The sequence below is a fragment of the Eurypyga helias genome, unplaced genomic scaffold (genome assembly GCF_000690775.1).
Source record: "Eurypyga helias isolate BGI_N326 unplaced genomic scaffold, ASM69077v1 scaffold29746, whole genome shotgun sequence".
NCBI lineage: Eukaryota > Metazoa > Chordata > Aves > Eurypygiformes > Eurypygidae > Eurypyga > Eurypyga helias.
In genome coordinates, this window is record NW_010257745.1 from 8,308 (window position 1) to 20,928 (window position 12,621).

At 48.2% G+C, this 12,621-nt stretch overlaps 2 protein-coding genes across 2 annotated transcripts; both read left to right on the plus strand.

The window, feature by feature from the left end:
* Nucleotides 1-408: 408 nt before the first annotated feature.
* On the plus strand, nucleotides 409-5,327 carry TREM1 (triggering receptor expressed on myeloid cells 1; the record flags this gene model as incomplete). Its single annotated transcript, XM_010154148.1, has 7 exons — nucleotides 409-762; nucleotides 1,139-1,453; nucleotides 2,150-2,479; nucleotides 3,259-3,334; nucleotides 4,126-4,241; nucleotides 4,655-4,707; nucleotides 5,121-5,327. Coding segments are annotated over 7 exons (1,451 nt in total), but the record flags the coding sequence as incomplete, so codon positions are not given.
* Nucleotides 5,328-8,274: 2,947 nt separating this feature from the next.
* Nucleotides 8,275-12,589, plus strand: LOC104504947 (triggering receptor expressed on myeloid cells 2-like). The gene is made up of 4 exons (XM_010154143.1): nucleotides 8,275-8,317; nucleotides 11,109-11,453; nucleotides 11,804-11,858; nucleotides 12,271-12,589. Exons 1-4 carry the CDS (start codon nucleotides 8,275-8,277, stop codon nucleotides 12,485-12,487), a joined length of 660 nt encoding a protein of 219 aa, XP_010152445.1. The 3' UTR covers nucleotides 12,488-12,589.
* The last annotated feature ends 32 nt before the right edge of the window (nucleotides 12,590-12,621 follow it).

Sequence of the window (12,621 nt, forward strand, 5' to 3'; positions counted from 1 at the left end):
CCACCGGACTCCTGAGGGGCAGCTGAGCCCCCTCACTGCCATCCCCTTCGTGGGGAGGGGTTGGTTTTCATTTCACCTACAGCAAGGGGGGTGGACTGCTGGGGCAGCTCCAAACACTGTGCCACGCACGTCTCCATTTAGGGTTCAAGGTGCAACACCTCTAGCACCCACCTGTCTGGGGGTTTTAAATCAGTTTTGGCCCCAGCTCAACCCTGCCCACCCGAAATCAACCTTCCCATTTCCAAGCAGGTGAACTTAGCAGGGGTAATGGATGGTGGTTTTTGGAGTTCCTCCAGCCCCAAGTGCCCATGGAGGAAGGTTGGAAGCAGAGTTTGCCTGTGTCTGTCAGGAAGCTGTGGGCAGCCCTGCACCAGCTCCCCTCTCCCTCACCACATCGGATATTTGCAGGTCTCCAAGCCCAATCATCTGATGCTGAGGAGAGCCGATCAGAAGGAAGCACTCTGTATATCCAGTGTCCTTACTCAACATCAGTGGCTCAGTACAGGTGGGAGAAAGCCTGGTGCCGCAGAGAACATGCAGAATGTAAGTTCTTAGTGACGACAACCAGCGAAATGCCATACTCATCCTCAAACAGGGCCAGAAGGGGGGAAATTATATTACAGGACAACCCTACGTATAAGGCCATGTACGTCACCATGACTAACCTCCAGGTAGAGGACTCAGGCATGTACTCCTGTGTGTACGGTTCTTCCTACCATGGATATCACTGGCTGAAGACAATCTCACTGAATGTTTTCAAGGGTGAGTACCTTTTTACTCATGCAAACTCAAGTCTTGTCAGAGAGCAACGTCATTCCTTCCCTTGCTCTATTCCCCCTCTCCCACACAGGTGAGCAGCTTCCACTGACCTCCCCAGCCCCTCACCCTCCCCAACTTCACTCACCACCTTCCCCACTCACACAGGCATGGTGGGAAGGAGCCCCAGAGACCCAGCTGTCCCTGCAGGCTCTCGGCTCCCTCTTGTCCTGCCCTACCTCACCCCTGTCCTCACTGACTGGTTGTCCATGAGGGAGTTGCCCCAGGGCAGAGTTTGGCCCCGGCGTCCAGCTCTGGCTGGGTGGCGAATGCCCATATGTCTACTGCTCATGGGTCAGTGACAACATGTGCTGTTTCACAGAGTTGCACATGTTGGAGTTGGACAGTCTCTCTGTGCAGTGCCCATACAGCATCCCAGTGTACAGCACGGATATAAAAGTCTGGTGTCAAAGAGCTGAGACTGAGTGCGACATCATTGTGAGGACATACCCTTCAACACAGCGTAACAGCAAACCCGGGAGAGCCAAAACCTCGATCCAGGATGACACCCAGAAGCACATTGTCACCATTACCATGGAGAAGCTGCAGGCCAAGGACACTGGCGTGTACTGGTGTGCACTCTACACGGAACCTCTTCCCACTCGGATAATGGAGATCAGGCTCTCTGTGTCCAAGAGTGAGTACATGCTGGCAGCCAAGCGTGCCTCTTGGCAGATTTCAGCCCCATCTCCCCTGGTTGTTCTCCCTCCCATCCTGTGCTACACCATGGAGGAGCCCAGCGCTACCACCGCACAGCTGGCACCCATCTCTCCCTGCCTGCCTGTCTCTCTGGTGGACACAAAGGTGGCTGCCCAAGAGACCTGTGGAGTCAAAGCTTAGGCCTGGCCCTTCATCCTCTGCCTGCTCCCAGCAGAGGCTCAGGGAAGGTTCCCATGGGCTCCCATGAATAGGGCCACTCTTCACAACTGCTTCCCACAGGGCCAATCCGAGAGCCCCAGGAGCAGCTTCCCCAGCTCAGCACTCGGCTTACCCATGCTGGGCACGGCTGGAGACCTCCCCCACTGCTAGGCATTGCTCTTGCTCTGGCCCCGCAACTGCCACCCTTCCTTGGTCCTTGCCCCCCAAACCCTACAGGCTCTGCGCCTGTGAGCATGCAGTCCCTGGGAGAACCAAAGGAAGAGGACAGGACTCCACCTAATTTATGACTCACCTCTGCATGAGTAATCTGGGCCCAGTCCTCTTCTGCTCCTCATGTCTGGAGGTAGAAGGACATCCAGGGAGCATTCAGTCCACAGCATGTATTCCAGTGATGGAGAAAAGGTGCCATTGTGCCTGCTTTGGGATCTCACCAAACGTGCTGGGTGTTTTCCAGGGACCAGAGAATACACAGCCAATGAGTCAGGTGATGTCTCTGTCTTCTGTCTTTACAACGCCTCATTCTATGGGGCTGTGAGCAAAGCCTGGTGCAAAGAGGAAACTTCGAAATCATGTGCTGTACTGGTCACCACGAATCGGAAGCCTTCACAGCACCTCAGGACAGCTCAGCGAAACAGAGTCAGGATCCAGGATGACACCCAGCTGGGGATTATCACCATCACCATGGAGAAGCTGCAGGTACAGGACTCTGGCGTGTACTGGTGTGCTCTTCATGAATACAATCATCTTTACCGGATGGGGGAGGGTACGCTCAGTATTTCTGAGGGTGAGTAGTGACCTGGTTGGTTGTAGATTTTAGACTCTCTTTCCTTCTCCCCTTAGTCTCTGCGCTGCCCAGCTTACACCCCCTCCCATGTTACATCTGCATGTGTTTGCCTGCCCAAACCCTACATCATTGTACCTTCTCACACCAATCATGCTCTGGAATAGCAGCAGGGATCAGAGCTGCACCACAGGCATGAGCTGTGTAGCTTCTCTTTTACCTGAAAGCAGCTTCAATCGTTTTCACAGAGGTGTTTCGGTCACTCTAAGCAGTTCTGCCCCTTTATGACAACTCATCCCTTGGCTTTCAAAGGCTATTAAGACCTTCACATATAGTTGCCAAGAGGACAACCTCTAGACACATATTTGAAAGACCTGTGACTTCTAGGTTTCTTTTCAGAATGATGTTTTAACAGTAAGAGATAACATTTAGGCACCTGATTGTGGCAGACCAGCACCATGCTCCAGCCTGTCTTTCAGGGATGTGGCAGAGCAGCATTGAAGGAATATGGCAATCGCGAAGATGAGACCGGGTGGCATAATTCTCTAGAAGAAACTCCTAATGCATGGGACTGAATGCAGCCTTTAAGCAAGCAGCCTCCTGCATGCACAACCTCCCCTGGGCACAGAAACTGCCATGGAAGCAATTCTTACAGCCAGTCCTTCACAGACAATGCTCTTTGCTTAGTTTTCACAAGCCTCTGTCTACTTAAGCAACGGCAGGGAAATTTAGCAGGTAAATGGAAAGCAGCATCACTCTTCTCTTAACATTTGTGATTGCAGTATCGTCTGGAACAACTTTGTCAGGTACTGCAGGCAAAGGTCAAACAACCCCTTCTGGCATCACCCCAGAGCTGAGGTAAGGCCTAAAGAAAGTCTCTGAGCTTGAACACAGACAAGAGTTATTAATGTCTCGTCCCCAGTATGCTTGTCTTCCGTGGGTAGGCAGGCTCTGGGCATTCTGAAGACTCCTGCTTACAGAGGAATTAGATACAACAGTGCCCTTACCAAAGATGGCCCCTCCCAGCTTCTGCCCAGAGTGTAATTACAAAGGAAGAACCAGATTGATAAAATCAAGTCACAACTTCCTAGAATGTAGATGGCTATCAACTCTTTTATCCTTATCTCCTTGGGCTGTGCTCTTTGCAGCAACAGAAACCCCCAGATTCTGCCCCTAAGCCTTTCTGTCTCGACTTTGTTCACTGCTGTCCCTGAATATTTAACAGTGAAATAGTCCTCGGCTGCTCTTTTATCCTTCTATTTACCAGGCTGTTAAATGTAAAGGATTTTTGTCCTCTTTGGACATCTGCTGTCACCAACACTATGGCAGCACTTCGGAGTACAATCACACGTCAGCTCCCAGTGTGCCAGGGGCAGCAAAACACAGGAGGAAAAGGCTCCAGAGAGCCTGGAATTATGCTCTGAACTTTGAACAGTAACTTCTTTTAAAAGCCTGGAGAATAGGAAAAGCACAGAAGGCACAGCCAGGTAGAAAAATCAAGATAGCATTGCTGCAGGAGAACCAGACCCTTCTTTCAAGTGCATAAAAACTATTCCTGTCCCTTTTTTCACTCTCTGGTAATGAGCTGTGGCAGCACCATGCTGTGCTACCATCTAACACTGGTATCTTCTTTGCTCTCCTGGCTTCAGCTCAAATGTAAATACCTTCATCCTACTCTCTGTGATCCTGAGCATCCTGTTCATCCTGGGACTCATCACCTCGGTAACACTGTGCGTCAGGCGGCGCAAGCAGCTGAAGAGAAGAGGTAGGTGGAGACTGGGGTTGCCTCGTATTCTAGCCTGTACTAAACAGGGCCTTCTCTGGCCATCACTTTTCCACTCCAGGCAAGCTTATTCCCACCTCGCGGTGCCCTGGGGTAGGTAAGGCTGATGCAGACTGGGCAGCCTCAAGGCAGGCTCCTGGTTGTAATCTCCTTTCACAAGAAGTCAAACCCATGTTCCTCCAGACTCTGCACAGGACACCTCCCAGTATGTTAGAGGAGAAGTGAGAGCAACGTGTTTGCCAGATTAAGGGTAGATGGGTCCCACTGGCACACACATCACTCCTATCCCTTGGCAACCCTACAACCTTCCCTAAAACTCCTCAAGCATATGCAATGCCCAGCCATTTCATGGACTTCTCTACTTCTAAAACCTCTGATTTTGGCTCATTCCAAAGGTAACAGTCAAGCAGAGGACACCTATGAGATACCAGAGGACATCATAGCACAGGTAAGGAAAACGACAGGTTTCCCACATGGTGCCTGAATCCCTTAGCAATAGTCCTCAAGGAGCTGGCTGACCCATGTGATGAGGACCTTGGTACTTATTTGTTCCAAGCTGGAGAGAGATGGGTTAATTAATGTAAGGAAACTCCAGTAGGAAAAAACCCACATTGGAGCAAATTCTAGATATCTCTGAGAAATGACTCAAAGACTAAAAACCAAGGTTGGATCATGAGGTTGTAACCTGTATCACAGGGAGGTGATGAAGGAAAGAGTTTTCTGTTCTTTCACCTCTGTCATAACCAAAGGTAAATTTTTACGTAGCCTCTCCTTTCCTCCTGGGAAAATCTTGTTCTTTCGATAACAGCTGTGGCCTGGCACTGAGTCGTGCTAAAGAGTGTTTTCCCTTTCTTTTCATAGCTTGACAGCACTGAAAGAATGGAAAGTCCCAAGGATGACAGCAGTGACGTAAAATACGTTACCCTGAGTTTTAAATCCCAGCTCAGCCCTGAGGATCCTCTCTACTGTAATGTTGAACCAAATCAGGCTGACGGGCAATCCAAAGATGAAAATGTGGAATATGCTGTCATTGCACTCAAGCAGTTAACAACGAATGACAAAGGATGAAGTGCAGAATCCTCAAACAATCCAGAAATGGAAGAAAAGAACTGGAATGCAAAGTGGGAATGGGGAATAGAAGGTGTGTGGATGGACACTGGGGAAAGATCTAAGTTGTTGCTGCCATGTATATATTGCTTATGCATTTTAAGACCTCCCTCCTGTTAGAGGTCAGTAGAGAATTTTGCCGCAAGTGTGCGGATTCTCTTGAGTCAGACAGAGGTGCTGGGTAACTCTCAGGATCCCCTGCACGTCTGCTTTCTTCAGTCCCATTAAAACACAGACTCTTTTGGAGAGGCAAGTGTGGAGGACTGACCTTTTGAAAAAGAGCAGTATTTTTCTGGACATGGATGGTTTTGGTATTTCAACTGTATTCACTGGTAGAAACTCTATCCCACTCCTAAGGGTTCAGCTACTGTGGCCAAGCAAATTCATTCCAGTGGTCTAGGGATAAAACTCACATGGCAAATGACCAGGTTCATGGATGGGGGGGTATGAGCACTGGTTTGGTGAGAACAGCAGAAGCAGCATCTACCTGAAGGCAAGTAGCTTGAGGATGCATTGCAACACGATGATACGCTGCATTGGAAACTTTGCAAACTGAGGACTGTGCTATGTGAATCTGAGCACCAGAAAGTCTTGTAGCTACAAGACAACAACGGCACATCTCAGTAGTATGTATTCCTTTTGAGGATTCCCCTATAACATCAGTTTATCGGTCTGCTTAGGTAAGAAGCAAGATGGTAAGGGGCTTTCAAACTAAAGCTAAACGTTTAGCTTTAGATCAAGAAGTGGTGTGTGCACACTGGAGTTTGGGATAGAGGGAATGAAGGTGATGACACTACTGGATGCACGTATAAGTGTCCCTGTACAGAGTGCAGAGGGTTGATGGATGGATTCAGTGTGGCTGCTGTGGATTACACTAGTGAGTCTCCAACACTGTACCCTCTAGACAACCCAACTATTTCCAAGCTTGAGGGCTGAACTTGCTCTCAGGGTCATCCACAGCATATTTATGCAGTCTTTGAGGCCTGTACATTGAAAACAGAAAGGAGCAGCTGCTGAAATCTGAACTTACAAGCATGGCTTCCCATGTGTAGTGTGTGCAGACTTCCCCATCCTTTCACCAACTCCTGATCAAAGGCCATTCCTTTGCTCAACAACTTCTGGATGGCCGCCTTCTGCTGTCTTACACCTCTTCTGCTGTCTTACACTCTTCTGCTAAACTTCTGCTGTCTTACACCGTCTTTTCCCATGAACACCCAAACTGGCTGCTTAAATCAAGGCAGTGTGGAATCAAGACAAGCAGGGAGAACCAAAAATGAGATTTCTGGAGAAAAGAAAGAAGGGAACAACATGCAGTATTGCACTAGAGGAGTGGACAGGGCGCTGGGACGTTTTTGAACAGAATCTGCTAACTGCAAGGCCAAGCCCTGAGACAGAAGTGAGGAAGGGCTGCACAGACAGTAGCACAGAGCACACCAGGCCCTTGAAAAGTTCCATTACTTCCCTCTCTCTGCTGGAAATACTCCAAATGATCATATGCTGCCTTTATTTTGCAGTCATGTGGTGAACAACATGAAATGAGTTTGCTGGGGCTCAGCTTAATGTCTCCAAAAGACCAGAGAAACCCTGGAACTTTACTTGGCTGCACCAAGCCCTGCAGAGAGGTGGCAAATTAAAGGGGCCTGGACCACTCTCCACAAGCCAATCATATCCAGCAGGTTTCTCTTGCTGTGGCTGCAGCACGGAAGCTGATCTGTTTTTTGAGATTTTCAGACTTGACAAGTTTATCTTGAAATAACAGAAGGAAAAAATGGTTAATTCAGCACAAGATTCCTCTAAGTATTTGCTGTTGTGCAGTTACACAGGGTCAAACAATGTAAGAGTAATAGTAGAAAACAACTGATTGGAAGAGACACATTTGCAGGGAGAAAGTTGCTTGTGAACAAGGAGAACCCAGATTAGTCCTCACTGGAGCAAGAATGAACAACTGCCATCAGTAAGCCACACAGAGAATTTTTTGGATACTGTAAGCTACCATTTTCTTAAACACTAATTAGAGGAAAGAAAAAGAAGGCACATTTATGCATGGGCAGACCTGCAGGTTTATCTGCCTGTTAGGAAGCAGATAAGAACACCAGTTAAGAAACCAGGGTCTATTCATACTTGCATGGAAGATCTCCAAGTAAATACATTCTTAAAAGAAAACCCAGCACCCCATCCACAGCCTTCCAGTTTGCTAAAGCTACAGGAGGCTCCCTAACTGCAGCCTGAACTACAGCAGCAGTATGGCACCGACTGGCTCGGAATCAATGCCCCCGTCCCTTCATCTTACACCCTCCCTGCTAGGGACAAAATAAATATGTCTGGTTTGCTCATTTAAAGGACCTCACAGCTTAACCCAACACAGTGTTCTTGTCTTCCTGGTTTTGGTTATATGTCAAATAGGAATGTTTCATCTGCAGGCTCTTCTAAATCTTTTCTCCTGAAAATAACCCACAAGATTATGTCCTTGCCCACCCTTCAGCCCCATGATGCTGACTGAGCTACCTGCAGAGCCTTGATGAGAGCTGCCCTTTCCTTTGTGGCTTTGCAGAAATTCACCCCCTGCAAGGCTTGCATGTGAAGCCCACCCTGGTGAGCAGGCACCGTTGCCGAGCGGAGAGGACTCCCCGTGCCATGTACCCTGCTTTCAGGCCATCACATGATGCCCTCTTTCAGGCTGTCTAGACTGAATTGTGGCTGTATTTCAATGCTGATGCCTGTATTTTCGCCCACGAGAGAAAAGCCCGTCCCTGGTGAATTGCTCAATATGCAGGACAAAAAAGATGCCAAGTTCTTGTGCTCATTCCTTCCGACACAGCAAGGAGAGCAGAAAAGCAAGCTGCTCTTGGGCAAGAGACTTTTTCACTTTTCTCGAGACTCCTCTCATCTCCTTCTCTGCTCAACTGACATGGAGAAGCTCATGCATCCCATCTTCTTGGTCTTCCTGTCAGGTAAGAAAGCATACACGGCCTCGGGGTTCAGTCAAGAGATAGGGTAAAGGACTGGTGCAAAGCTTGCTCTCTACCTGCACCTGGTAGAGAGCTAATTCCCCTACAATTCCCCTATGAGAATGCTATGGGAGAAGACTGCACAGGTCTTGGAAGAGTAGCTTTTTCCGGATGTAAAAAACCTTCGTTGTAGCATGCTCTTCTTCGGAAGACCAATACAAAGACTGTGAAGTGTCATCCTCCTGTCTGTACACTGCAGGGTCCATTGCAATGCAGGCAGAGGGATCATGGAGCACTGCAGCCTGTTCTGCACACTACTCCTCCTCCGCAGGTATGTTGCAGGGATGTCAGCCTGCTTCCTCAGAGTTTGCTCTTTTCCCTTGATTTAACAAAGGGCCAGCGGTGATCCGAGTGCTCAGCTTTTCTCTCAGGAATCCTTTTGAGTCAGAACAGGAAACGGCTGACTGGAGTCTTGTGTGCCTTTTCAGAGTGAAATGTGAAATTGCCAAATCCTGTTTGTTAGCATTTGTAGTGCTTCAAATGCAAGTTGCAGCAGCTGGGGTGCAAGGGGAGGAAAAGAAAACTCAGTGAAGGGGACAGCTCTGAAATCTTGGGCACTTGACTATTTTCAGCTTGGAAAGCAACGTTCATCTGAAATGAGAAAGGAGGCACAAGACCCAGCTGGTACTCGCAGCTGGCAGCCTTCTCTCTCCAGACACACGCTGGAGATCCGCTACTTGGCAGCAGCGCACAGAAAGGCAACAGATTCAGGCTTTGGGAGCACAGAAACCTGCCTCAAAAATCTGAATGAGTTTGGAAAAAAGTCCGCTATACTTCTTTTCAGTAGCCCACAACAAGGGAAGAGGAACACAAATAGTAAATGATCTGTCAGCAGGATTGGTTGAAAAGATAATGACACAAAGTTTTCTACAGAGGCATCAGCAAATCTTTAAATGGCAGGATTCTGATCAAGAGTATTTTGACAGTGCTGTTTCTATTTATAACAAAACCAAGAAACAAAATGCTGGGGCCGTTCCAGGAACTGATGGGGCAGAACTGGGGGTGAGGAGGAGTCCGCAAGAGAAATAGGAGAGGGAGTTAAAAAGTTTAGGGGGATTGCACTGGACTGGACATGCGGTGGGATAAGTCTTGACTGCAACAGCCGAGTGGAGCAGCGTAGCAGACTGTAGACTTGCACGTGTCGGGTACTTGGAGAGCACAGATCCATTTTTATGCCTTGTTGTTGGCAAGCCTGAAAGACCTTCAGACCTTTTTTTTTCAGACCTTTTTTTTTAGTTTACAATTCACTCAGAATGTTTGAAATCTTTTTAAGAAGTGTTATTAAAAAGCTCAGCCAGCACACAGTCCTCACAACAGCCTATTTTAAAATTTACTTCTGGTTTATCATTACCTATGGTTTCATAGAAGGCACTGGCCTCTGAATTTTTCCACTAAAAATACCAATTTCCACAAATACCCCACTGCACTTCTCTCTGGAAGTATTAATAGCTCAGACTGTCCCTTCTGCCTTTGCCTGCCATAAAGAGGAATAGAAATTAGAACTAAAGAACTAAGGCAAAAAAAAAAAGGACAAGCAGCCAAAGACCGGTTGTCAACATGATTAAAATTAGTAGAATATTAACAGTTAGGGTGAAAAAAAATTGCTAAACCCCCGGATTTAGAAATTAGGAGTGGGATTGAGAGGTGACCTCCTAAAAAGATGGTTTGTAGGAGTCACTTCTATTCTAGCATTTTCCAGGGCTGTGTTGCTTCTCTCTGGCTGTGTAAATAGCCTTGACGTGGGGATAAATTCATGGGCGTTTACTGCAAAGGAGCTTTTCCGCACCAGAGGGTACTCCCGAGCCAAATCTGCATCTATGAACATATATGGAAGGGCTGAGCTCCAAGCCAAAACCTGAAGCAAGCTGTCTTGCTGCAGCTGTGTGCAAGCAAGCAGGTTGGGTGTTGCAAAGCGGGGGTGTTACAGCAAGCCTAGTCTCAGGAGAGTTACACACAACAATGTCATGATTGGGTCAAGTGATGTTTTTATAAACTGCCTTGTAAAAAGGCCTTTTCAAAATCCAGACAGCTTGCCTGATGCCAATTCAATCTACCTGAATGCCCAGCCTCATGCTCCTCAGGACCAGAGGAATATGCAAATTTGTATTTAATCCCCTAATCGTGCTGACTAACTGCTTCCCCTTACCAGGCAGGAGCCCAATGATTACAGAAAGTGCGCTATAGCTGAGCTCCAGAGCAGGGCCAGAAGGGAAGGCAAGGACCAAAATTCCCTGAGCTTCAGAAAATCTGCAAATATTAATGAAGCTGATACTTCCTCCTTCCCTCAGTTTCCTCCCCTCTCACCCCCACCAAGAATAGCTGCCTGGCAAGAGCCAAGTAACACACCAGTCAGGTGTGTATAACACACCAAGGATCACTACAGACGTATTTCAAGACAGTCCGAACCAAGGCTCTAAATCTGAGCACGTCGTACCTTCCATAGAATTCCAGAATGGTTTGGGTGGGATGGGACCTTAAAGCCCGCCTAGTCCCACCCCCTGCCATGGGCAGGGACACCTTCCACTAGACCAGGTTGCTCCAAGCCTCATCCAGCCTGGCCTTGGACACTTCCAGGGATGGATGCTTCATGGGGGAAGCAGACAGGTGACAGCCCTACAGCTGACAGCAGCTGTCACTAGAATTGTAAAAGAGGATAATGAGGTTTACCATCAACATAGTTGTATGGGTGAGATATGGAAGAGACTTGGCTCACCACTTCCTCCTTCCCTCCTAGCATCCTGTGCTGCAGAGAATGTCACTGTGGTGTACGGAATGGAGGGAGGCACCATTTCTGTCAACTGCACCTATAACCCCTGGCAGCAGCGGTGGAGAGAAAAGAGCTGGTGCAAGCAGATCAATGAGACCAAATGCCAACACGTGGTGAGCGCCCGACGCTTCTGGCTGCCATTCCTAAAGGTCAGGAATGGCACCACCTCCATCAGTGACAATATCCGTGACGGAGTCCTGACAGTGACCATGAAGCAGCTCAAGAAGCAGGATGCTGGGCTGTACCAGTGCAAAAGTGACTACCTGGGGGAAACAAACAGCTTAAGGAAAGTGCAAGTGGAAGTGCTGACAGGTACGTCCTGGGGCTCTGAGTTTCATGAGTTCCTGAGCTCCTACAAATTTCACATGAATCTGCAGGTGTCAAGGCCTCACTTTAGTAAACATCTACTTTTGCCTTACTCTAAGGAGGTACTGTGTTTCATTGCCTCTTTTAGTTTCTGATTTACAGCAACATGATCTCACTGCTACAGGACATCTGACATGTCATCCCCCTGTTGCTACCCAGATTAATCTCCTAGCACACAGCCCAGTGCCCAATCTCACCAGGGTTATCTATGCCTAGCTGGGGCACTGGTGGTGGTGACACCACTGAATATCACCCAGAAACATCTGCAGACTAAACTGGTTTGTTTCTGTCATCAGCTGTCCTGGAGACCCAAATGCCAGAGGAGCCTAGTGCTGTGCAGAGCATCTCCAGGTAAGCCATGAAACTCCTCCTCATGCTGTGATCTCTACCTGGCATCAGCACCCCCATTGGAAGCTGAGAGGAATACCACCACAGGCGTATTCCCTACCTCTTCCTAATCCATGAAAATTCTCTGAGCTGCTGTGTGGTTTCTAAACAGCAGCTTCAGCCTAACGCAGAAAATGCAGTGCTTCAGTGCCAAGCAAAACAACTCCTGCAGGCCATAATTTACCCATATGTGAGACCTTGCAGTTAAAACCTATTACAGTCGTTCTAACCTCCCAGGCACTGTTGTGCACAGGCAGGGACTGCCTATTGCAGGAGGTGTTACCATCATCACATTGTATACTGTAAGAGTTTCTTTAAATGTTGAGCCATCCCCTTCATGGCTGAGCTTTGTTGTTGTATTTCTGGTTCCCCACAGCATCCCTCCTGAAGCAGATTTCACTGTCTTCTATATCATTGCTGGATTCCTGGTTACTAAGTTCACGGTGGCTGTACTGATCTTTGTCATTGGCAACAGCAGGAAGAACAGAGGGACAGAGCAGAAGAACCCAAACTTGAATGAGCAGCAGGTCCTCCCTTTTGCTGATGACCTTGCACATGATGGCATCAGCCCCTCCTGGGAGAGCACTGCTTAGGGCTAAACCAGAGGAAATCCACAGGGAAATGAACATCAAGCGTTTGCAGGCAAAGCTTTGCCACCTGCTGTAAGAAAAGGATTGCCTACGAAACATAGGTATGGATGAACCTATCACCCTAGAGAGGGAATGTC